General features: G+C 37.3%; 2 protein-coding genes across 2 annotated transcripts; one reads left to right on the forward strand and one right to left on the reverse strand.

The window, feature by feature from the left end:
• Window positions 1-7603, forward strand: LOC121327236 (ubiquitin carboxyl-terminal hydrolase isozyme L5-like). Its single transcript, XM_041271150.1, has 11 exons — window positions 1-154; window positions 569-632; window positions 968-1073; window positions 1431-1556; window positions 2037-2098; window positions 2447-2577; window positions 2676-2739; window positions 6240-6342; window positions 6524-6637; window positions 6906-7004; window positions 7357-7603. Exons 1-11 carry the CDS (start codon window positions 79-81, stop codon window positions 7399-7401), a joined length of 990 nt encoding a protein of 329 aa, XP_041127084.1. The 5' UTR covers window positions 1-78; the 3' UTR covers window positions 7402-7603.
• Window positions 7604-20422: 12819 nt separating this feature from the next.
• Window positions 20423-24159, reverse strand: LOC121326358 (regulator of G-protein signaling 2-like). Its single transcript, XM_041269604.1, has 5 exons — window positions 23998-24159; window positions 23033-23131; window positions 22738-22799; window positions 22301-22467; window positions 20423-21590 (listed from the first exon to the last, which is right to left on the reverse strand). The coding sequence occupies exons 1-5, from the start codon at window positions 24105-24107 to the stop codon at window positions 21396-21398; spliced, it is 633 nt and encodes a 210-aa protein (XP_041125538.1). The 5' UTR covers window positions 24108-24159; the 3' UTR covers window positions 20423-21395.
• Window positions 24160-25397: the final 1238 nt, after the last annotated feature.

Raw genomic sequence — 25397 nt, forward strand, 5'->3', positions numbered from 1 at the left:
TTGCAGTGAAAACCTAGAGACAGCAAATACGTTGCTCATATTTCAGTTGTGTCTAACCTTCATTTGCAAAAAACAGAAATGTCTGGAAGCGCGGGAGAATGGTGTCTAATGGAGAGTGACCCTGGAGTCTTCACCGAACTCATTAAAGGGTTTGGTATGAGCTATAATATTGTTGTTTATCATGGGCATGCTTCTTCGGGTGTCTGTAATATAACGTGCTGTAGTTGCCCTGTCTTTGTGGCTTTGGGCATTTGTTATTTGTGTAAATACAGTACATCCAAATCTGTAGATTTTTTTCTTCTTCTTTTCTTTATGAGCTTGTAATTGTAAACCTCAAAGAGACTCAACGAGTTCCTGAGACTGCATTCAGTCATCGGGCCCTGCGTACAGGAGCAGCAAAGTAGTTGTTTTCACTCCAAGAGAAAGAGAGAGAGAAAAAATAGCAGTCGAAGCTGCAACTGCAGTCTTTACAGTCTTGTTTGCCACGCGGTTTTATTTTGCAGTCGTCTTTTGTGGTGGCAATTGTGACGTCTTTTTTTTGTATTGTTTTTTAATATACCATTTTTAGGTTGTAAGGGATCCCAGGTTGAAGAAATATGGAGCATGGAACCAGAGAACTTTGAAAAACTGAAGTGGGTATAGATATATTTTGTATTTTGTGAGCATTTACCTTATATTTAGCTGATATTCTGTAGCATTAGAACAAAGGCATATAGGTAAATATGTATTTACCGTTTCATGCTTAAGAAATAGTCTACCTAAATGATGCATTAATGTTGCAAATAGGATTTCCAGTATGAGTTATTGGCACAGTGTTATAACCATTAGGTGTTAAAGGAAGATGGATTCCATAAAAAAAAAAGTTCTGATTCTTTGAGGGAATCGAATGTTGATGATCACATTTCCCCTTCTTGTGACAGTGCATGTATTGTAGGGAGTGATTTCTTTGCTGCTTTTTCTTTTCCAGACCAGTTCATGGATTGATTTTCCTTTTCAAATGGCAGCCAGGGGAGGAACCTGCTGGATCCATTGTACAGGATTCAAGACTTGATCACCTCTTCTTTGCTAAGCAGGTGTTTGCAGTCACATTTTTATTAGTCTTTTGTACTTTGCAGTGAAATAAAAACAAACATGATTTTTGTCCACATCTCTGAAACACAAGTCTGGTCTACTTCGCCGATATATGGAAAAGTAATGACATCTCCTACACTGGATTACTCTCTTTAGTTATTCTTTAAGCATGATGAACAAGACAGCACAACTGACACCCTTTCATAGGGGGCTGATTGTAGCCACTGGGTTTTGAATTGGAGGAAGTCACAGTGAACGAATGCTGTTAACGGGCTGTTGATATTGTTAAGGCAGGCGGTCCATCATATTTTCCATAGCTAACCATGTACATTTGTAATGCTTTCCTTTTTGGTTTTTAGGTCATTAATAATGCATGTGCGACCCAAGCTATAGTGAGTGTGTTGTTGAACTGCCATCATTCTGACATGCAGCTTGGTGAAACATTGACTGAATTCAAGGAATTCTCACAAAGTTTTGATGCTACCGTAAGTACAGTTTATGTTGTACGTTTGTGCTTGCATATATATAATTTTGAATAGAAATTTTGTAGGACGTTTTATTTGTTTTACAAGTGATTTAATCTCTGAAGTAAAACACTTGCTATTACAGATAAGTCTGATATTAGTAGGATTAAAAAATACACATTTGGTTACATTGCAGATGCATGTATATGCAGTTGCTGTAATTATGAGATGCGGAAACCATGCAAGGACAAGGTTATAATGCTAATGTCCCCAATACACTGGTAAACTGTTTGTTTGAAATTATCTTAGTACAGTTTGAATAGCAATTGTGGATTTAGTACATTCTGGCTTTCCCACCTAATGTGTGTTTTTTGTTACGTAGACATTGACCAAGACTTCGACTCATTTGTCAAATGTTTTTAGTTTATTTTTTTATCAAAGCAACCAAAAAAGTAATGAATATCATTTCTTTAAACAAAACAAAAAAAAAAAAAATAACAGATGAAAGGCCTGGCACTAAGCAATTCTGAAGTGATTCGACAAGTCCACAACAGCTTTGCAAGGTAAAATATTTATAAATGTGTAATATGTGAAATTGTTAAAGTGAATTAGACAACTACTTGAAGAAATGTCACTCTTTCATACTTTAGCCACAGTAAACAATTCAGTCAGGCACTGTAAATTGCATTCTTAAGCTATTATGCATGGGTGGTACAATCCATTGTTTGTTTGATTTTGAACATAAATAATTGTATCCCAATGTCCATTTTATCTTCATGCCTCTGGAACATATTGCTTTCCCTGGGGCTTGTAGACTGTTGCAGATGAGGGCAAAATCAAGCTATGCAAGTGGCTTCTGTAATTTAACTAATTTTAATTTAATAAATACTCTGTTTTATTGAGTTTAATAGGCAGCAGATGTTTGAATTTGATACAAAGTCCACTGCAAAAGATGAAGATGCTTTTCATTTTGTGAGCTACGTTCCAGTTAATGGCAGGTTATATGAACTGGATGGGCTTCGAGAGGGTCCGATTGACCTGGGTAAGCATCTTTTTGTTATCTATACATGGTTTAGTTTTCACTTTTTTTTTTTTTTAGTATTTTTATCGCATACAATTATTTTTTGTTGTTGTTTTCAGGTGTCTGTAATCAAGATGACTGGATCAGCGCAGTACGACCAGTTATAGAGAAAAGAATACAAAAGTAAATGTTCCACAATATTATCTAACTAGGATGTATGCCTGTTAAGGCTGACCCAGTTTGTCTGTTAGTCACATATCTGAAAATCTGCCTTGTGAATAACAAGGTCATTGTTTTGAATTGGCAAAGAGGTATATTTATGAAAAAGAATGCTATGCAACGGCCCAAATAGCATGTAATGTTTTTGGTAGGGGTGCAACAATTAATTGATGCATCGATTGATCATCTGTCCGTAAATTTTCCAAACATCAATTACATGTTGGTGAATCAATACATTAAATTAGAACCCTGTTTGAAGTCTCCTGTTGCCAGTTTGCATTACAACCTTGAGTGTGTGAGTGTTCTTCTTTTAGTGCTAGTACGGTAGATTACCGCGTTGCTAGGATACACATTTAGGCATCCACATTAGAAGTAGGCCTATTTAAGTTTTCTTGATTTAAAAAAAAAAATAGGAAATAAGTTTTGTTTTAAATCTACCGATTTTACCTTATTTTGTTTCAAAGCATGTTGTGTTTAGATTATATGGCAATATTATATAAAAAGATTAATTTAGTACGGTAGTTAAATTAGTCAGGATTTGTGTGTTGAATTCAAAGGTTTTGCTTTGCTTTGCTTTTGCTTTTAGAAATATAAGAAATAACCCACAACGGGGTGTGCGGTAATACAATTCTTACCACACGCTCTGGGTGCGTTGTGAGGCACGAGGCCGCAGGAAGAAAAAATAGTCCCTGAAGACTGTTTGATTGTAACATTAGCACATCTTTTTTTGCCATAAACATTACATTGTACATTGCCATTTATAGTAATATTTTCGATATGAAATAACATTTGTAAATTGAAAGCAGACTGATTTCCCACATCTTCATGTAACAGCCAAACACTACACTTCACATCAAGGGAGAGGAGTCCAAGTTGTGTGTGTGTGTGTGTGTGTGTGGTTGTTTTTTTTTTGTTTTTTTTTTATTTGTACGAAATGAGCCTACTCAGGCTTTGCGGTCTTCAAGAGAAGCTAACTAATAATTTCTGAGGCTAGAACTCTATGACCTTGTTTAAAAGCGCAGCTGTTGTGTTGGGACAGAGCAGGAGAGATTCTAATTTTATTTTAAATATGTTTCTGAAATCGGAGGGTAGTCGTGGGATGTATCTTGTGTCGAATTAAAAAATTGCATACTTGCTAGTCGGTTTTATAAGGCGATATTTCGTTTATAATACATGCTGAGTGAGAATTGCGTGGTGATTTCTCAGATGGCTTTTGAATAGTGGTACTGCTATTAGGTGCCTCCTAAGTTTTCTTTGTTCTGTTCCCTGACTAAATAAATACCAGTTTTTCTGTAATTCTCGGTGACGAGATGAGGGGGGGTGGAGAAGATTGAGTGATTTTAAGTGCTATTTCAGTGCTTTTGATGTTGACATTTTTAGATAATTGTTACTATTAAGGTGTAGTAATATTAATAGATCAGGTAAGTAAGTTGGTCTATGATGTCATAGCTGTGCGGTAAGACATTTACTGCACGGTCATGTGATCTTGTTCAGCCAATTGCAGCACTTAATTTATCCAAGCCATTTTATAAGTTAACAATAATGAGCAACCATAGCTCAGATTTAAATTTATTCTGTTTAATATAGTACTATTATTGTTACAATGTTAAAGGGACATTGGATGCAGACGCATGCATATTCTTTTCAGTTAACAACCCAAGTCCATTGTATATATATTTTTTTTATAATCGGAAGTGTACTAATTTGAATAAGTTGTGTGTTTGTTCAACTAGTAAAGATACGATTGTCACGGAAATCGTGAATTTGAACAATCTTGGAAGTGGATGTAAAAACATGTCCTGGCTATTTCCTTTAAAAATGCAGTGTCATGTACTGAAAATACAAATATGCGAGTATATGCAAATTGTTTGGTTATGTATGCATGCAACATTTATGTCTAGTTATTGTAGGTCAGCAAGTTAGATTTTTTTTTTATTTTGTAGCTGAGCGCGCATGTAAATTAACAGATCGTATGTAACTGTAAACTCTCAGTTGTGATCTTCACATATATACAGCACTTGTTAGTTTTATTTTTTGAAACAAAAGTGGGCTTGCATCTTCTAAAAATACTAATACTTGTTTTTATTGAAACTTTTTTCATACAACTTAGTGTACTCATGTAGTCTGTTGAAAATAAATACTCGCTGTCTCTAAAAAACTTGCTAAACTAAATACTTGACAGGTGTTTTTTTAATTTGTTTCCTGCAAACTGTAGATTAAATGAGCAGTTTGTCTGTTTATGGGCTTTTTTTCTAATCTTTGTGATGCCCCACTACTTGGACATGGTGCCTGCCTGTGTGATTTGACTTTTCAATGCTGTTTTTTTAATTCATTTTATTTTTAAAGGTGCAGTGTTCTGTAGGCTACTCAAACAACAAATTTGTATGTGGTAGATAAGAGACTATGTCACTGCTATATATATTGTACATAGATAACTAAAAAAAACTAAACAAAAACACTACATCATTGAACTTCAATATGAAATGAATATTGGGAGAGAAATAGACTCAAAACGCACTGAAAGTTGCAGATATGCAGGAGCAACTTGGAAAATGTGCAATTCCTGCAATCCCACGCTGAAATTCAAGCCCTGTTATATTATTGGTTTTGGTGTACTCTTTAAAAGCTCTTGTGTCTGTTGGTGTGGCTAAAGCTAGATTATTGGGTTGCTTTTCTGCGAATTGTTTATTTTCAGCAAATCTACTAAAATTCAGTGTCTAAATAGTTTCCCTAACTATTATGCACAGTGGTGTTTTTAGATATTGGATGTTCTGTTAAAAAAAAAAAAAAAAAAAAAAAAGTTTGTTTAAAAAAATAGCACGTAATTTCACTGATTACATCGTGTAACAAATTTTTATTTATTTTTTGTTCCTGGGTAGTGAGTGTTATTAAGCGAGTAGTTTTTCGAGATTTACGATTATACTGTAAATACAGTATTTACAGTATAATCGTAAATCTCGAAAAACTACTCGCTTCTAAATCTTTTCTAGATCATTTTTGTATTACTTTAGTATAAATACATGTTAATTTGGATTCATATGTTGTTTTTTTCTGACTTTATGTGAACGAAAAGACACATTTGCCCGTTTTCCCATTGGAAATAGTGATATTTTGAAATATCACTGTCCTGGTCACAAAAGCAAAGTTTGTGGCGAATAATAGCCATTTTCTATACTTTTGAGGGATAAGCAATTAGGAAATAACACTTACTACCCAGGAACAAAAATTGTGGTACATAGTGTTATCATTGATAAATGCTGTACAATAATTGAATACGAAGTTAGGGTGCAATTACAGCACTAGTTTTAACAAAAAATAAATCTTGTCCTTGACTTAACTGCACTAATTCCACCGTATGCAAATCATAAAATGGGTGTTTCCTACCTATGAAATGTGTTTCTTTTGGTGTAAATTACTTGCTGCCCCTTGTGTTTGCATACTGTAATATGATTTTTTTTCTTTAGATACAGTGAAGGAGAAATAAGGTTTAACCTGATGGCAATTGTGTCTGATAGAAAGCTGGTTTATGAACGCAAGATTGCAGAACTGCAGAGTCAGCTCACAGAGGTAAGTTTTATAAAATGTATTGCCAGATATCAAACACAGTAAGTGCTTGCAACGGAACATTATATAAGTAGATATGCAGAACAGATTGAAGTCGATGCTGTGCACCCTTTAAGTCATAATCAATCCATTCTGTATGTCTTTTGGTCTATGTTGTTTTTTTTAAATCCAATTTAATATACAGGAAGAACCAATGGACACAGACCAGAGTTGCACCCTGTTCAGTGCCATTCAGTCAGAAATTGCAAAATACCAATTGTTAATTGAGGAGGAGATTCAGAAATTAAAACAATACAAGGTAATTGTCATTAAAATACTTCCAGATGTTCTTGTTTTAGTCTGTGAAGTTAAAGTGCTTGCATGATGTACATTACATATTTAGTCAAATATGACTGATTTATTACATTTATTTGTGTAATGTACTATTTAAAAATCTGTTTATCCTTTTACTGTGTAACTTGCAGTCATTCAAAAAACATGACCACTTAAAATTGCTTATAAAATTAGTTTGCAAATTGTCAATACCGTTTTGTTGCCAGACATCTTGATGTGTTGTTTTATTTAAGATTGAAAATGTCAGAAGAAAGCACAACTACCTTCCCTTCATTATGGAGCTACTGAAGACTTTGGCAGAATACCAACAATTAATACCATTGGTTGAAAAGGTAAGTTGTTCCGTATAATTGCTAACAAACTACTAATGCTGCAAATGTCCAATTTTACAAAATGCATTTGTGTATGTGGTTTGTTTATTCTGACCCACTGAACAGCTTGTTATTTCTGAACTACCACTAGATGGCACTGTTGGTAAAATGAAATCTGTCTTTCTGTAGTGTGACAGAAAACATCCAAGAAGAGGTGCACAATTCTGATAGTTCCTTATATTAGTTCTCAGTTTTATTTCCTTGCTAACTAATTATCTGTTTTTTAATGTCTTAGTGTGTTTAATGTCTTGTCTCTTCTATAAAAGCTGTAAATCGCTATCTACATTTTAATTAACTGTGTTTTGTTTTTTAGGCTAAAGAAAAACAGAATGTTAAAAAGCCCCAAGAAGCCAAGTAACCATGTGCGGCGGTTAGCCTCCCACTTCCTGTAAAGACTCGTTCTACACATCAAATGTTTCAATGCCATCTGTAATCTGTGCATAGAGTACTGGGAAGCGTATTAGAAGCGGATTCATACCCACAGTTGCTAAATTACAAATTAAGTGTTTGACATGCATGCAAAAATGTTTAAATAAACGTGTTTTGTGTTTTCAAATATATATATGTTTGTAGCTGGTTCCTCTTGATTTTTGTTAAGTCTGTTGTTTTTAGGATACTGTAGCTTCTTTTACATGCTTTGAAAGACTGAAAATTGAATTTACATGGTGTTTGGCAGTTCCAAGGGCTCTTTGGAATGGTAGCATTGTTATCAATAATAATTTTATATGGATGCCATAATGGCATCAGTATATTGATAGTTTCAACAAAACTAAAAATGTGCCCAATGTATTTATTTTGGTGCTGAAAAAGGATGTCTCCTATAACCTGAAAGGTTTTTATAACTTTAGGTACAGTGAAGAATAAAGGCATTTGTTATTTGATGCAATATGTCAGCTTGTCACTAGATGGTGCTCTTTCCTATTCCTATTTATAAACAGGAAGTATATAATGGATCATTTTGTGAACAGGGATTATTTTGAAAACATAAAAAAACTCTCTAAAATAGTGTACTACTGTAATTTGGTTTGTGTACAGATAATGCATATGCTATATCTGTACTAAGGGAGTTCTGTAAGAGTTTAAGACAAAACCTGAACACAAATCTTAGTGGCTAAATGTGATACACTCCTAGCATCTATAGCTGGTGTATACATCAGCAGTGACATCTTTGATAAAACCCAAGATTGCAAAAATAAACCAAGTGCATGTAAATTGTATATAATAAAACTGTTTCTAATTTGCACAGTAGAATACCAGATATCTATCTAAAACATCTTGCCTAAAAATGGATGAACTACATCAAAATCCTAATGAATTGTCCTCTAAACCAAATGTCGCCTTATCTAAATTTTCATTGCACAGTAGTATTACAGCATCTTATCATCTGTATTTCCATAAAGATTGCATACGCTTTAAACACAGAGTACACTATGTTTCTTGTCTTCAGTAGGCGTTTAATTTTGGTGTAGCAACCCGAGATAGCTAAGGTTAATAAACCAATGTACTATATTTTGAGTTCAAGGTATCAAGGACAGCAATAACTAGGAGTTTGTGAATAAGGAATTTGTTCAATAGTACTTTTTGCATTAGTAGAATCTAGCAAAAATCCTGCTGGAGGTGATTGTTCACTTTAACAGTTATGAGGTTTTTATTTTATATATTTTTTTAGGTTTTGAAGGGTAGTCTTGAAGTGCAGCACCAGCTACATGCCTTGTGAAACAGGACTAGAATCTCTTGTGGTGTTATTCCAAAAAAAAAAAAAAAAAACTGAAATTAAATGAAACAGTAAATCAAAAGCTGTGTTCTACTTTTTACTTTTGTATGGTAAATATTACTAAACATGGTGACTAATCATAAGCCTGAGTATTTTTTACTATGTATAAATAACGGTTCTTTAACCCTTGCGCTAATGCAGTAAAAAGTACCCTACCAAGCCCAGATCTGTGTTTTTAAAATGTAAGTAGTGCTTAAATGTATGATATTATATAATAAAATATTTTATACCAATAAATTCAACTTTTCCTTTTATTTATAAATGATGGTAAAGCACAGGGTATTTAGTAAGGTATATATATTTTATTGTTTAAGTATAATATAATATGGTACCATGTGATATAATTCAATCTTAAATGGGCAAACAAGCAGATTAATATCAATTAGTTAATGTTGCTTGTGAAGGCTGCTAAGAAGAACCGTTATTAGTCTGCTGGTGATTTGCTCTGTCTCAGCCTTGCCTCCTTTTATAACTTTCTTACATTTAATGTCTTCTGATCCTTTTTTGGGAGACCTCTGATACGTGGTTTCAAAGATAACGTTATTGGATGCCTGTTTGAAGTGTTACTGGGCTAAACATACTTTAGTTCTTTGTTTCCACCAAAAGGAAGCTATTTTAAATATGTTTTGTATTATATCCTTATCCACTTTCTAATTGAATTGCTACACTTAAATAAAAAAAAAAAAAAAAAAAAAGTGCAATGTTAATTAAAGGTGTATACCAGTGTGTCTATGTTCTTTAGAAGTGGTTGCTTTCCCATTGTAGCATTGCAATACATGTGTATCACTTCTCTATATTCCCCACAAATAAGGTGTTTTAATAGGATGAGAAATGTATTTTAAAACCATCTGCATGTTTAGTAATATGCTAAAGGAATAGGAACATTTTTTTTATTGTGTGAAGACAGAACAAATATACATTTTTTAACTTGACATAGAGGTTACCTCATGGGATCATCTTGTTTGCAATTAGATTTATGCCAGATTTGATGAAGAATGACAGGATGACCAACAACTTCCCCTTTGCATGTCGGAGATTGTAAAATATCTTATGAGATAGACCGGAAACTAAGTATCTTTTTCCATGTTCATCTGGCTCATTTGTGCTAAAAAACTAAAATATCAGCACCTTCCCTATAGTGGCACCTACAATGATGACTGAGGCCTATGGTTTCTAATCTTTCAAACTGTATGTATATATATATATATATATATATATATATATATATATATATATATATATATATATATCGGATAATCATGGTTAAAACAAATACTTATTGTGCTGCATATTTCCTACAGGACGTGACGTGTGCAGATCAGCACATTCTGTACGTGAAACAATCAACTATCAGTTTTGTTAACAATCTCTTCTGTTTTATTATTCAAGTTGACGTCGTCTGGCTATTCGAATTATCTGATAAATATTTCCAAGTGTACTGGTAGATTTACATCCTTGATGCAACAGCACTGCATAAACCTGACAACGTGCGTATGTTATATCAAGCTCAGGCTTGTAGAAACAATGCAAATGCAGAACATGGTCTGTTTTGTTTTCAGAGTTTGCCTGGTCTGTTTTGTTTTCATGTTTGCCTCCCCCCCCCCCCCCCCCCCCCCCCCCCAATGAGCCATCGTTCTAGATACTGAACTGGTCCCTACATGTCAAACTAGACCATTTTGAATGTAGTATAGCTTAGTATAATCAATATTTCTGTTTCATACAGAAAATAATCAATTTTTCAAAAAGAGGATTTTTTTTTTTTTTAGGTGTGCCACAAAAACAACTACACCTGCCTATGCATATCAAACGAGATTTAACCTTGAAATTAAAATAAATGTCAAAATGTCATCAATATGCCAACCTTAGTGTTTTAAGGGTGATATCAAATTTTCTCTATTTTATTGCGGCTAATGCACAGCCAAGCAATGAAAGCACATCAACTTCCTCTTTGCACCTGTCAGTGGACTTCCATCAGTTAATGAAAACCTCAGTGATGTAACCAGCCTACTTTTACAGCTTTCACAATTATTACAGTGGCATATTTCAAACTGGCAAAAAAACATTGATACTGTTAACCACTATTAGTCACTTGATTAGTCACAATGTACTGTAAGGAAAAAATGTATGTCATCTTTGGTTTTTAAGATTATTTTGTGAACCAAGACATCAAAGAGTTTACTGTACTAATAGAGTATTGTTATTCTTTTGATATACTTTCATTGTGACCGAGGTAAAGACACTCGTAAAGGATTTGTATTGTGCTGAGTGTGCCTTATTTATGGTGCTGCATGAAGAAAGCAGTGAAGTTAAGTTGAAATGACCGATAGAACAGCCCTTATAGAAAAAACATATGTTTAATATATGGTAGAGAAGTAAAATCCTTATATTTTTCATATATAGAAATTGGTCCCTTTTATATATATATATATATATATATATATATATATATATATATATATATATATATATATATATATTTTAAATATAATAGGATACGCCCTATGTAAAATTTAAATGAAATATCCCTAGGGATCATACTTTTCTACCAAATATTACACAATATATAGTGTCGGGAACAGTATATGTTTAAGGGAGAGAAAGGAGGTAGGGCGGAAGTGTTAGGTTTAGGTGGAGGAAATCGAGTTCAGAAGCTAGCTCAGTGACCAGGAAAGAATTATTGGTAAATGCTATATGAGCTACGTGTGACCACTTTTGAGAGTCGGTCTACTTCTTATGGGTCTCTATATAAAAACAAACTTTAGTTCTAAAGAAACCAGCTCGGATTGTGCATTTTTGTCAGCAAAACAACCAAATTAACACAAAAGAGGAACTAACCTTGCAGGAGAATAAATGACAGTTCACGCCTTTAAAACCTGCAGTAGCTCCTAGTTGTGAACCAGCTGCAGTCATACTGCCCCATGCATTTGACTGTTCTCTGCTTTTTTTTTTTTTTTTTACCATATTTACTAATTCTGTTGTCAGAAAACATGCATTCATTCCTCCTTACAGTTTAAAAAAGGGAACCACTAGAATAACTAGGATTCCTAGAAATGACTGCCCTCCATAAATCTGCTGACTGTACTGGAATGACATTGGATTTCTCTAGCAAACGATTCACATTCAAGCTTTAGGCCTGATCCAAAGGCATCAGTCCCCATCATGATCCTTTTAATAACCACCAATTAATTTTGCCATATTTTATTCTAGAATCACTTCCCTGTAACCATAGTGACACCAACAACATTCTGTCAATGGCACTGAAAGCTTTTACACCATAATTGATACATAGAGATACAAACCAGATCATTCCTGAAAACATGCATATTGAGAGGTATTGTGACAGGGTAGCATCACAGCCCAAGGTATTACCAGCAGGAATTAAAGTCTCAGAGTTAAAACGCTGCAGTGAAGCACTGTTGCACACATTTAGGATATGAGGGCCAAAATAAAGATACAAAACAAAACAAGACAAAACAAGACATGGAGGCTGGGCAATCGCCTTCACTACCAGTAGTCAAAATACACTTCATCCCCACTCATCAAACTCCATCAAACAAAAGCTTTTCTTCCCTTTTTATACCGGTGACATCTTCAATTAGCACTCAATTACGTAACTGAAGAATGGCTATACCTGTGATTGTTGGCAGGGATAGATTTAACCCCATCCCTGCCAACCTTACACTTATTTACATAAGCAGGGTTTTTGCCCTGCCACAGGTATTAATGGAAAATAGTATATATGTATGACTAAACCATTAACTATGTCATTTTGAAAACTTTCTTTGGCAGGTGAACAGGAAAAAAAGGTGCTTGTGGCATTGAAAGCAATATATCTCTTTTGAACATTTTTGCTTATTCAAGATGACATTTTCAAAAACATGACAAGTGAAAGGAAATCCACACCTTTTGTTTACAGCCATTAACCTGGATCCAAAGTCTTATTATCTAAAAGTAGACACTGTATTATGAAATGTAGCAGCATAGTTAACATAGTCCATACTCAGTCCCTGTGCCAACAGGAGCATTTGGAATACTCTTTTGTCATTTCCTGAAGGTTTGTATAATGAAACAAGTACGTGTCAATTGTATGTACTTTGCCAGAATGTACTGTATTATCCAGACCAGTTTCACTGGATGAACAGTACTATGACACCTAACCAGCATTAAAACTGTTTTTTTTTTTTTTTTTTGTTTATCACTTCACCCCTATGAATAAGCACATTACCTACGTCAGCATTTGATTCATTTATCCCTTATGGATACAGTGACCAACTGATCCTTGGTTAATAATAAAACAATTCTGCCCTGTGCTTTTCCATTCTCCCTGGCAGTGCTGTTCTGTATATCTATTGCCTGTAATGCATAGTCTTTTTAAAAATACGTTTGCTGCAAGGAAAATAAAATGAAATGTTACAGACAACCAAAGTACAGGGTTGACTCCTTATATTTATCTTCTGGCTTTATTTTGTAAAGTTTTACTCCACTGTTTTCATAACATTTTTTAAAAATGATAACAGTGATTTCTTCAGGGAACATTCAAGTTTGATTCTAGCATTGTAAAATTGGTAGTAAAGAACAGTGTATGCACAATATACCCCAAAATGCCAAACTGAAATGTTATACTTTCTTACTGTGCTCAGGTGAAGCAAGTAAATTAAAGCTGGCTCACCAGCAATTTGAAATGTATTCTTTATATATATATATATATATATATATATATATATATATATATATATATATATATATATATAGATTCTCTCCTTTCTTTTAATTTGTGTTGGATTTACCATTGTGTTACATGTTAATGATGCAAACAAATAAAACACAATCAATACGTTCATTTGCAGTTTTATTTGGTCAGTTCTGAGATTGCATCAACAACTTGTGGGATGTTTCTTGCACTGTTTTGGGCCAACGGGAATTATTTCAGCTACATTTAAGCAGCTCACTTGCTCTTCATGTTTAACTTTACCATAGTTTTTACAGCAAGTGTATTCTCAACAGCTGCTTTAATACTATAACAAGGGCATAACGCAGTTCAGGGTAAGTGGTTCCCTTTCAATTCAAAGATGACCTATTGGTAGGTGTCACTGAGCTCTTACTATCAAAGTTGCCAATAGCTGCCGTCTACTGAGGGAATAAAATCATCACACGGAAGGATCTACCTCTTTTCGCTTCTCAAGCCATCTGTGTTGCATTGAGCCCTTTTTATTACTTAAAAAGCACTGCGTTGAGCTTGCTGCTAGTTCCCCTGCACTTCGTGCTGAAAGCTGGCTTGCCGCTTTTCACGGAATCACTAGCTCCTAAATTGTAGCCTTTTTTCTCTTACTTGTACTGTCATCAGCACCTGCTCGCTACGCATGGCAGGCTGCTTGTCTTTCTGACTGTCGTCTGTGAGTTGACTGTCTGTGCAGCATTAATTAAAAGACTGAGTGTGTGTTTTTCACCCTTTTTTACTTGGGAGAGCGCTGTTACTCCACCAGGGCTAGGACTGCCTTGTCCCCATTGTCGAGTTAGTCCACCACCACCTTCGGGCCGCCGATCGGGGCCTTGTTGTTTTGATTGTGCTGCGCGTCCCTGTGCTTGCGCAGAGGACTAGCTGCAGCGCGGCTGCTTACAGCTGAACCAACCATGTATTCCTCACCGGGGCCAGCCCCATTGTTGAGTTGAGATATATCTTGCCAGCTGTGTTGGCCCACCACCATGTGTGTTGGGCCTTATAATTGAACAGACAGTGTGCTCTCCCCCATCTGTACTGCTATATTATTGTACTGTATTATTGTGTATTGCTGTATAGCTGTCAATCGCCCGCCGCGGCTTGTGTCCCCCTGTTGTACGCTACTAGCGCTGCCCAGGTGTGTGACCACATGGTTAGGGTAAGCACTGTTGCATAGCTGCCCTCGGTGTTTTCTAATACAGCGGTGCATGCTCGGTCCATGCTACTTCGGTACCACGGTGTGCATGGTGCTCATTGACACATTGACAGTACCCGATACAGGCAGTGCGTCGATGCTGCACGGTACTCGGTGCAGGTGTGCACACGGTACTCGGTGCAGCGATACGCCCGGTGTGCATTGTACCTGGTGCTGCACAGCACTGTGCACACGGTGCTCAGTGCACGCATTGTGCATGGTACCTGTTACCCCGTGCTTCGTGCACCCGGTGCGCACGGTACTCGGTGCTGCATGGTAGCACCCCATCGCTTACGGCGAAACGGGTGAAGAAGTCTCCTCCCTCACCCCCAGTGCCACTGAGAGTAGCTGCACCGCCCCCTGATCTCCCCGTGGGAGAACAGGGCGAGCAAGTAGACCAGGCATTATGTTCGGACGAGGACGAGCTTTCCATTGTGGCCTCGTCGGGGGAGTCCACCTTTCCAGTGGAGTTCCCGACCGACGCTGTCCCTAGCTCCGAGGTGTCTTCGGTTACTAGTGTGCCACCGCTGTCAGCGTCAATGTCTGCACTCATGGGGTGCGCTGCGACGTACCTGCAGGTCCCCTGGGCAACAGTGGCAGAGCCACATTGCTCCGTCTTTTGGCCGCATGATGTGGTTCCTCAGCCCCAGCCCTTCCCCTCTTTCTCTGATTTTATTAAGGAAGTGCGTTCCTCTTGAGACCGCCCAGCCACAGCGCCTACTCAGTTGAGGCATGGTTCTCAACTGGCTTCACTGGAAGGGGTGGAGAAGCTGTGCCTGGCGGGGTTTCCCCCTGTAGACTCCACTATTGCAGTCTTAGTGAAGGCTCCACCAGTGGGAGGTCTGCCCAAGGACCCTATGTGCCCGACCTGCAATGCAGGGTTACAGAGACACATGTCCATAGGGGGTATGTGGCGGGGGCTCAGAGTACCTGTCTGACAAACACCTCCACGATCACTCACATGGATGGCATTTTGCATGACACCCCGCTCCTAGAGCCGGTGGCCTCAGAGTTGCGATTATTATCGCACATGTTGCTACAGATCTCTGGCAGGCAAGGACAGGCCCTGGGCCGGAGTCTGGCTGGCCTAATGGTTGTGCGCAGACAGCTGTGGCTGTCGCAGACACAGGTGCCTGATGCTGATAAGGCTGCGCTTTTGGACGTGCCTATATCACAAGGCCATACCTTTGGTCCAGCAGTGGAGGAGATCCTGCAGCAGTCTTTCCGAGAACGCGAGGCATCTAGGCAGGTGGCCGCGTTGCTTACTCCCTCCATTCTGGCACGGGGTAGGTCGAGTCGATGGAACACACCTCCAACATGGATGTTCACCAGGACGGTGCCAGTTCCCACAGCCCTGCCAAGGAGTCCGAATGGGAGTAGTTTCCAACCACCAGGTAGTGACGACGGACACTTCCAACTCAGGTTGGGGCACAGTCTGTGAAGGCAGAGAAGTCAGCGGGTCCTGATCGGGCCGCTGGACATCCCTGCATAGCAATATGCTGGAGCTGCATGCTGTTTTCCTTGCCCTCCAGCGCTTCCTACCTGTGGTGCGCAACAAGCATGTGTTGATCCACATAGACAACACATCAGTGGTGGCTTATGTCAACCACTAGGGTGGCCTTCAGTCCCCGAGGTTGCATCGCCTCGCCTTCAGGCTTTTGACTTGCGCCCAAAGGAACCGGGCGACACATGTCCCGGGCGAGGACAATCTATCGACGGAGCTCCTCTCGAGGGAGGGTCCGCACCCGTCGGAGTGGTGGCTCCACCCTTAGGTGGTGGAGCGCATTTGGGAATGGTTTGGGAAGACTCAGGTCGATCTCTTCACCTCGGCGAAGACGACACATCGCTCCCTGTGGTACTCCCTCCACAGCTTAGGTGGTCCACTCGGCGTTGCGCATAGTCGACGTATGGCCCAGAACGCTTCTCCTGGTGGCTCCCAGATGGCCCAGGAGAATCTGGTTCTCGACCCTGTGCCAGCTATTGAATGGCCCTCCCTAGCAGATCCCGCTTCACCTGGATCTCCTCAGTCAGACGAGAGGCACACTTTGGCACCCGGAGCTGGGCAGGCTTCAGCTATGGGTCTGGCCCCTGAAAGGGACCGGTGATCAGCCTTAGGGCTGTCGGACGTGGTTGTAGGTACCTTGCAGAATGCAAGGGCGCATTCCACTAGGTCACTGCATGCCTATAAGTGGAAATATTTCCAGGATTGGTGCCGTACTAACAGTCATGACCCAATTTCTTGTCCCATGCCTGTCATCTTGCAGCTTCTGGAAGATCTGCTTGAGGCTGGTGGATCACCTTCCACACTGAAGGTATATCTAGCGGCGATTTCTGCTTGCCATGCCCCTATGGACTCGTGTCCCAGTGTGCATTTTTTGGCTACCCAGTTTCTCCTAGGAGGGCTACACTCCCCGAATGGAGCCTTGAGGTTGTACTGGAGGCTCTTATGCAGGTCTCGTTTGAGCCTATATACTCCATTGAGTTGAAGTATCTGTCTATGAAGACAGCCTTCCTCTTGGCTATCACCTCCACAAAGCGGGTTAGTGCGCTGCAGGTGCTGTCTGTGCATAGCTCCTGCATGTATATTTGGGATGATGGTAGCCTTCACATGAATCAGTCTGTGGAACTAGAGTCCTTTCATCCACCACCGTTTACTTTGGAGGAGGATAGGAAGTTGAATTTCCTCTGCCCGGTCCGGGCATTGAGATGCTACATGGATAGAACAAGTGTGCTGCGTCATTCTGACCAGTTCTTTGTCTGCCATGGGACACGGATCCTGGGACAGCCCCTTTCGAAGCAGCGACTGTCGCATTGGATTGCGGACACACATTCCATGAAAGGTGTGGCTATGTCATGGGCCCTCTTTAGAGGTGCCTCCATGGCTGAGATTTGTGATGTGGCTAGCTGGGCTACTCCGCATACTTTTTCCAGGTTCTATCACCTTAACGTGATAGATCCCTCATTGCCTTCAATGGGCACAAGGGTCCTTGAGGTTGCACGCTCGCACTGCTGACATTTGGTCAGGCAGAGCTAAGGCGTCCCCCGTGTGCTGCCATTCTTCCCTCCCTCATGACGGCTCTGGTATTCTTTTTCCCATAAACAATGTTTTGGTGGCCATCTTCGAATTGAAAGAGAATGTTAGTTTACTTACCGTAAACCTGGTTCCCTGAAAGAAGTAGATCCTTCCCCACGTGATGATTTTATTCCCCGCCTAGGCGGGACAGAGGAGGTCATCGAGGGAAGGGGGGCCTATTGGCAGCTTTGATAGTAATTGCTCAGTGACACCTACCAATAGGCAGGCATATATCCCATAAACGGTGTTTTGGTGGCTATCTTCTCTTTCAGGGAACCAGGTTTACGTTAGGTAAATTAACGTTTTATACAGAACTGTTAACCCACAATAGATATACAACATGACAGTCCAGAAACAGCAAAACAATAATAAAAAAAGCTGCCCACATTATCATTAAGGTGAACTAAACCACTGCTAAACATAAAATCGCCCTTCAACCATTACTTTCCACTGTTTTGGAATCCACAGTAATTAATATCCTGCTCCCTTGCAATATTTATAGTTAAGGGTAAACACGCTCATTAACATTTACACATGAAAACCGGGTTTCCATGCGAAACTGGACTTGGATTTTCCTATGTGTTTTGTAATTTACACAAGTAAATGAGATTTACACTATCCCTCGCTTTGGCCGTTTTTTTTGGCCACAAACCTTTGCATTTCCATTTCACGTGTCAATTGACCTGCATGGAAACCCCATGATTGTCATTCTAGAAGGCAAATCTTGCAAGAAACCACCTGTTTCACACCAGCTGAGCACACTGAGAAGAGGTGGTGTATGTTTACTTTTAAGGCAGGTGCCTATTTGTGGAAAAAGAGTCCCAAACAGTTTGGAACAGTAGAAACAGTGTTATCTGTGCCACAATTGTCCATCTTTTTCTTTCTTCTTTTCTTGTGAATTAGCACATACCTTTAGATAATATACAGTATAAATTAGAAAAAAAGGGGATTGGACTTCAAGTCTGGTGCCTTTGCGTATTTTCATACAATGCTTGAAAATGGTAAACGTTCAACCTTTAACCTAGCCAAACATCAATTACTTTTCTAATAGCATTTGTTCAATTTGTAAATATTGTATGTGACAGGTTTTCCGCTTGGAAAGAACAAATTCAAGTTTGGGAAGAAAATGTTAGAGCCCCTTTACTGTTTATTTATTTATTTTTTAAATGTGTCTCTGTAAGAGAATTTTATTTTTATTTTGTATAGCCTTACAAAAGTTTACAGTGTATGTGCCTTTTTTTGTAGGTAAACAAATCATTCTGGGCCTGGGTTATTAAATAAACTGTTTCATTTTCAATAAGGCCTCACAGACAGTTAAAATTAAAAACTCATGATACAGAAAGTTTTTAGGGGGGGCGAATGGCAAGGAAAAAAAATATTTGATGCTGTTATTAATGAAAACTCCAACATGTTGTTTATCACCAGGAAGCCATATTGTCTTTAATAATAATAATAATAATAAAATAATAATAATAATAATAATAATAATAATAATAATAATAATAATAATAATAATAATTATCTTTATTGTTATATAGCGCCTTTCATAGTGGACCACCATCACAAAGCGCTTTACAAGATACGAGACTAGTTACTATCTATACTTCTGTAAATCTTCAGAGACACCCTGATACATGACTGCACGCAATGTTATCTGTAAATTTGTCAATCTGTTTTGCTCTTTTTTGTCACTATTTAAGTAAGAGGGAGGTGTGGATAAATATATTACAGTGATTAGTCCACTATGATGATTATTGCTTAATATGGATTACTCTTTCAAGAGAAAGAGTTGAGGAGAAGCTGACCTCAGACTTCTCAGTAGCTCAGACAATGTGTCAGTAGCATGAGAGTGTGACTAGCTGTACATTCACGATATGTAGTAATGTTCAAGAACATCACAACTATTGAATATGTAATAGTGCTAAATGTAAAATGCTAAAATAAATCCAATAACATCATAATAAATGTTTTGACTTGAAGTATTTTTTAGTGTCACCAACATTTTGTGGAAAAAGATATAACCTTCAGTAGCACAGAGAGTCAAGCATCACAAGAAGTAATACAATTACATGATAACAAACTAAAGAGACATAACTTATATTCTCAGAATGGTAGTCAGAAAAAAATATGTTTAAAAAATGAACAATATGTATGGTATTTCTTAAGAACCATTAATTGTTTCTGAGATTAATTTTATATTTGTCACAATACAATAAAAACAATGCATACACATGTTATAGAAAATACAGTAGCTTCAACAGAATAACTGATGCTCTTGATGTTCTTTATTCTGAAAGAATAATAATAAAAAAATACCCTGTTATTACAAAAATGTTATTCATCATAGGTTGCCCATGAGGATAAGACTTGTGCATATGGCCACCTAGAATGAGTTTTTGTGTTATTCTGTACTATTTCACTTCTTTCCAATGCTTGGCCTGTGCATTCTACAGTGGCAGTAGCAGCTGCTTAAAAAGATGACCAGCACCAACAGCACATTTAAAAAAAAAAAAAAAAAAAAAAAAAAAAATATATATATATATATATATATATATATATATATTATATATATATATATATATATATATATATATATATATATATGATATTAAAGTAAGCCAGGGGGAAACCCTGTAGATGGGGCTGAAGGAGGAAAAGCCATGGGCAGAGCAAACCTGTGTGGTCTAAAACAGGGTTTCCCAATCCTGGCCCTGAGGATCCCCTGTGTCTGCTGGTTTTCATTCAGACAGTTGGTGATTTCAAGTTTACTATACAATGTTATAAGTAACTTGAAATTTCTAGGAGCTGAGAACAATTTAAAAAAGTCTAATTAAACACATTATTAGTTCAATTAAAGGTTAAATTAAAATTAGTTCAATTAAAGGTTTCATTAAGTAATTGAAACACACATTTGAAATGAAAACCAGCAGACACAGTAGTTCCCCAGGACCAGGATTGGGAAAACCTGGTCGACAAGAAAAGGTACCGTGTGAACCTTGCGAATTCGTAAACTAATGAGATTAGTATTTTTTAACTGGTAAACGACTTTGCCATCCAGTGGGTTACTCAAGAGTGAATAAAGTTTAGTTCGCACTCCAATGGCAGTTGGATTTGTTTTGTGAGTTTTTGTTTATTTATGTTAATAAAAGTGTGCAACTTGTAGTTGTGTGTCTGGGTCACCTATTTTAAAGGGCGCAAACAAGCCTTGACTGAAGGCTGTGTGTATATATATATATATATATATATATATATATATATATATATATATATATATATATATATATATATATATATATCAAATTGTCTTGGCCCCATAGCTAGTCTCAAAATAAACCCTATCCTGTGTATTTTACATACAGTAAAACATTTTGTTTTCACATCTGTGTCCACCTCTTATGGCGAAAGTTATTAATATCCATATGAGAGACATTTCCTTGACCAACTCTTCACATTTGCCAGTTCATTGTGTTCTCTAGCTCCCATCTGATCTTTACAACAGGAGCTATAACATATTGGATAGTGGAGCCTCTCAGGGTCCCTGTTTTGCAGTCCTTCAGAACTTCCTTGGATACCAGGAAGTTCATGTTAGAAGTTCATGTTTTCAGATATTTGCTCTTCCCTTGTGATACAGTGCATAGTTCCTGGTAGATTTCAGACAGCAGGAATCGTGGGTAAGCGTTATTCTCCATCAGGCTGTAGACCTTTTTCTGGGCAGCGCTGAAGCAGGTAGCCGTTGGGTGCTGAAGATTCTGTGTGATGTCTTCTTTTGTGTGGTAATCTAAATTAATCTGAAAATAAATTAAATTAATTCAATGAGATTTACTGCAGTTTACTATATATATATATATAGTAACCAGGCAGGGAGGGAGTTAAAATCCTCCCTGCCAAAGTGATGTGCGTATCCACGTTTTGGGTTAATTGTTGAATTGTTGTCGGTCTACTCGGGGCTGCTGTGTGAAGAGCCCGACTGTGTGTCGTAATAGTTAAAGGTAGTGTCTAAAGCCTTTGTGTTCTGTGCTAAACTGTGTTGTGTTGTGTTAGCCGGTAAACAGCCTATCTGTCCGGTATTAGTTTATTGAGCCCGTTTGTGTGTAGTTAGTGCTCGAGTAGAGCTAGGGGTTTGTTTTGTTTATTTCTGTTTTGATTCCTTGTTTATTAAAATTAGCACGTCAGTGCTCTGAAATCACTTTGCTGTGTTTGGACTGTATTTTAAAAGGCCAAAACGAACCTGAGTCGTCCCGGTTTTGCTTGGACTCAGCAGGTTACCGAACCTGAGTCGTCCAAACATATATATAAATATATATAATATTATATATTATATTTGTAAACTGACCAAAAACGAACCAGCAGCCGTAAACTCACCGCTGATATATATATATATATATATATATATATATATATATATATATATATATATATATAAATGAAATCGCTTTTATATGAATTAAAATCTTATCGCTTTCTTGTATGCACATTTAAAAAGAAAATTCATATTCACCTCTTTCGGGGCCTCATTCCAGATGAATTCTTTGTGGATCTTTTTTGCCTTGGAGGCTAGTTTCGCAGGTGACTTGATCTTCTTGAATTCCTCACAGGCAAGCCAGAACTCGATGTTCTCTTCACAATACTCAGATTTAAGGAAGATTCTGAATGCAGCTTGCCCATCTGCAAGAAAAAAAAAGAAAGAAAATTGCTTACTTGAGAGAATGAGTTTTGTGTTTGGTCTTGTAGAAATAATATCTAATTAACACATTCAGATTCCTAGCCATGCAGAAATATAATGATATTCACAGAAAGAAAATGTAGAAATTCAGGAAAAGGGTTTTGGAAAATAGTAAGCTTGTGGGAAGCCTATTACAAGTGAATATGCTAATCACTTAGTACAGCCACATGCAATTTCTTATTGACAGTGAGGTTATGTGTAAAAGTTCTTACATTTGTGGACAAGCAGTTTATCAAAGGACTGGGCCCATTGGTTCACCTCATCAGAAGTAGGTCTGTAATAAAGACACATTTCTTTAAAGAGTTTTATAAATGTACAAACTAACAATTGACGAATGTATCCATTGCATATTGCACACTGAGTAAATACATTTAGATAAAGAAAATGACAATCTGTTGCAACAGCCATATGACTAACTAAACCTCTGACAACATTGATGTTACAGTTTGAGTATAGTTTTCGATGTCTTGTTACTTGCACGACTAAAAGAGGTGAATCAGTGCTTACCTGTAGGCTTTGTTTGTTAAGGGATCGGTCTCAGTAGCAGTGTGAGGTGAGGGAGTACATTGCAAAATATTGTTAAACAATGCTCTCCAGTCTTTATGCCTGTGAATGGAAATATTATATAGTTAAACAAATGACACGGTGAAAACTAGTTAAACAATCAATACATCCATTTTTCTACCAAGAACACCATTTTCATATCACTCTGCTTTAGATTAGTACAGTACATTTTACACACAAGTGTTTGTTTCAACTGCTGTATTTTGTATTTGCATATGCAGTAAAGAACAATGGTGCTTTTAATGTTAAAGTCAACACCTATGACATTTGTTAAGGATGACATTTGATGTTCTGTATATGTGTTTAATTGCAACCGACAACACAGAAATAAGTGTTTTATAAAACACTGAGGAAGGTGTCAAGAAATTATTTTACCCCTAAAAACTTTGTATCTGTTAATGTTTCCTTTTATGTTGTAATGTGTTATTGGTGTGATGCAGTATATATTATTTCCACAAGTCATTTCATGAGAATCTTCCCAGGCTTAGATATAAATACTGCAAGTGTTTAGTACTGTGCATGTGCCAGCATTTCATGTTGTCAAAACATAATTTCTGATCTACATCTCTCAATAAACTCTGCACAACATTCTCTTCCAACAGCTCATTTTCATTGCTCAAAGACTACAGTTTTCTAAAACTAAAGGTTTATTGTGCTCCAAATCACTGTCAAAACATTCCTTTTGCTTGAGAACGAGTGTTAATATGACCCATCAATATATTGTATGCTGAACACCTTGAACCCAGCATACATACATATGCATGGTGATAAACAAAAACTAATAATACTGCAATGTGAAACTGATAGTCAAATAAGGTATTATTATTATTATTATTATTATTATTATTATTATTATCATTATTATTATTATTATTATTATTATTTATTATTATTATTTAAAAATGTACCTGCTTTTCTTATTTTTTACTGGTGTTTTGCCAGTGTCCAAACAGCTAAAGCAAGCAATTTCCATCTGAGATGAGTTGTGCCGAAGAGCCAGAAAAAATGTACTCTGCATCTTGGTCTCTTGTCTGCTTCCAGCAAAAGATCATAATCTTTCTCCTCACTGTCTGGAGCTTTGTGTTTCTTTTAAAGTTCTATAGGAGGCGGGTCCTGCTCCTACCTGTTTTGAAAGATCATTTGCTCTTTGATGACAAGCTGTTCAAATCTGCTACGTGAGTAAGAACATTTCTGACTTGGGTACAGCTCTGACGTTGCAGTACATACACAAAGTGCAGCCTTAGGCAAGGAACAGGCGTAACCATTGCTTACGAACAGGGATGCAAAAAGATAAACACTGTATATTATCAGCTGAACATGGAGGTTGCCAGTGTTTATTCCACTTGGCAGCACTGGTTCTCAACTAGCGAAGTCTCAAACCAATGAACATTTGTATTCCAAACTATCTTGAGTTACCTGCCATATGAGAAAGAATTACCAATTAGACATTATTCAGTTTCAAAGAATACAGTGTATAACCTATTATCTACAAAGGCACACATGCTTCTTATGTCTAACTGTTTAGGACAGATTTGTTGCTAACTGAATTAAAAATGCACTGTGCTGGTTTAATCTTTCTCATTTAGAGATGTGGATGTTCTTTCTGGCCAAACTAATCTTTAACACTGTTCTGCATATTGGACTTTGATAGTCAACCAATGTGTACACGTCACAAAGGTATCATAAAAATTACAGCAGGGTATCAAACGATGGCACGGCACCCTCAGTGTTACTCCTCCTCGCATATTACACATTTACATACTGTCTTTGATTTAGAGATTAGAGATTAGAGATTATGTATGTTAGAAGAGTATGTATTATTCAATGTCTTGCCTGATTAATGATTAATTTGGGTTCTGTATCACTCCCTATTGTGATCAAGATATTATACAATACATTTTTAATACTATTAGTAGGATAAAAAAACTAAGTTTGTACATGTAACAACCCCCCAGAATGGGAGAGTATAAAATGAGTTTAAAATTTAAGACACCAAGGGTTATTTTTAATATGTAGCCAGACTATGGCAGATCAGTGCAATGAGACACTGAACAAAATATGAATTCTCTCCCATTCATTATTCAAACCGGCATACAGCAGCCATATACTTCCACTGTATTTAGTGTACTATTTTATGTATTCTGCACTTTCCACTGTATTTCATGTATTATGCACTATGCACTGTATTTAGTGTACTATTTCATGTATTATGCACTATGCACTGTATTTAGTGTACTATTTCATGTATTATGCACTTTCCACTGTATTCAGTGTACAATGTATTATGTAACTATCACGTACCTGTATT

The sequence above is a fragment of the Polyodon spathula genome, chromosome 14 (assembly GCF_017654505.1).
Source record: "Polyodon spathula isolate WHYD16114869_AA chromosome 14, ASM1765450v1, whole genome shotgun sequence".
Lineage (NCBI taxonomy): Eukaryota > Metazoa > Chordata > Actinopteri > Acipenseriformes > Polyodontidae > Polyodon > Polyodon spathula.

Coding starts and splice junctions, on each gene's coding strand:
- LOC121327236 (XM_041271150.1), top strand. CDS start 79: ATGTCTGGAAGCGCGGGAGAATGGTGTCTAATGGAGAGTGACCCTGGA. Junction 633..967: donor GAGAACTTTGAAAAACTGAA/GTGGGTATAGAT, acceptor TTTCTTTTCCAG/ACCAGTTCATGGATTGATTT. Junction 1,557..2,036: donor CACAAAGTTTTGATGCTACC/GTAAGTACAGTT, acceptor AAAAAATAACAG/ATGAAAGGCCTGGCACTAAG.
- LOC121326358 (XM_041269604.1), bottom strand. CDS start 24,107: ATGCAGAGTACATTTTTTCTGGCTCTTCGGCACAACTCATCTCAGATG. Junction 22,800..23,032: donor TTAACAAACAAAGCCTACAG/GTAAGCACTGAT, acceptor TCTTTATTACAG/ACCTACTTCTGATGAGGTGA. Junction 21,591..22,300: donor GGAATGAGGCCCCGAAAGAG/GTGAATATGAAT, acceptor ATTTATTTTCAG/ATTAATTTAGATTACCACAC.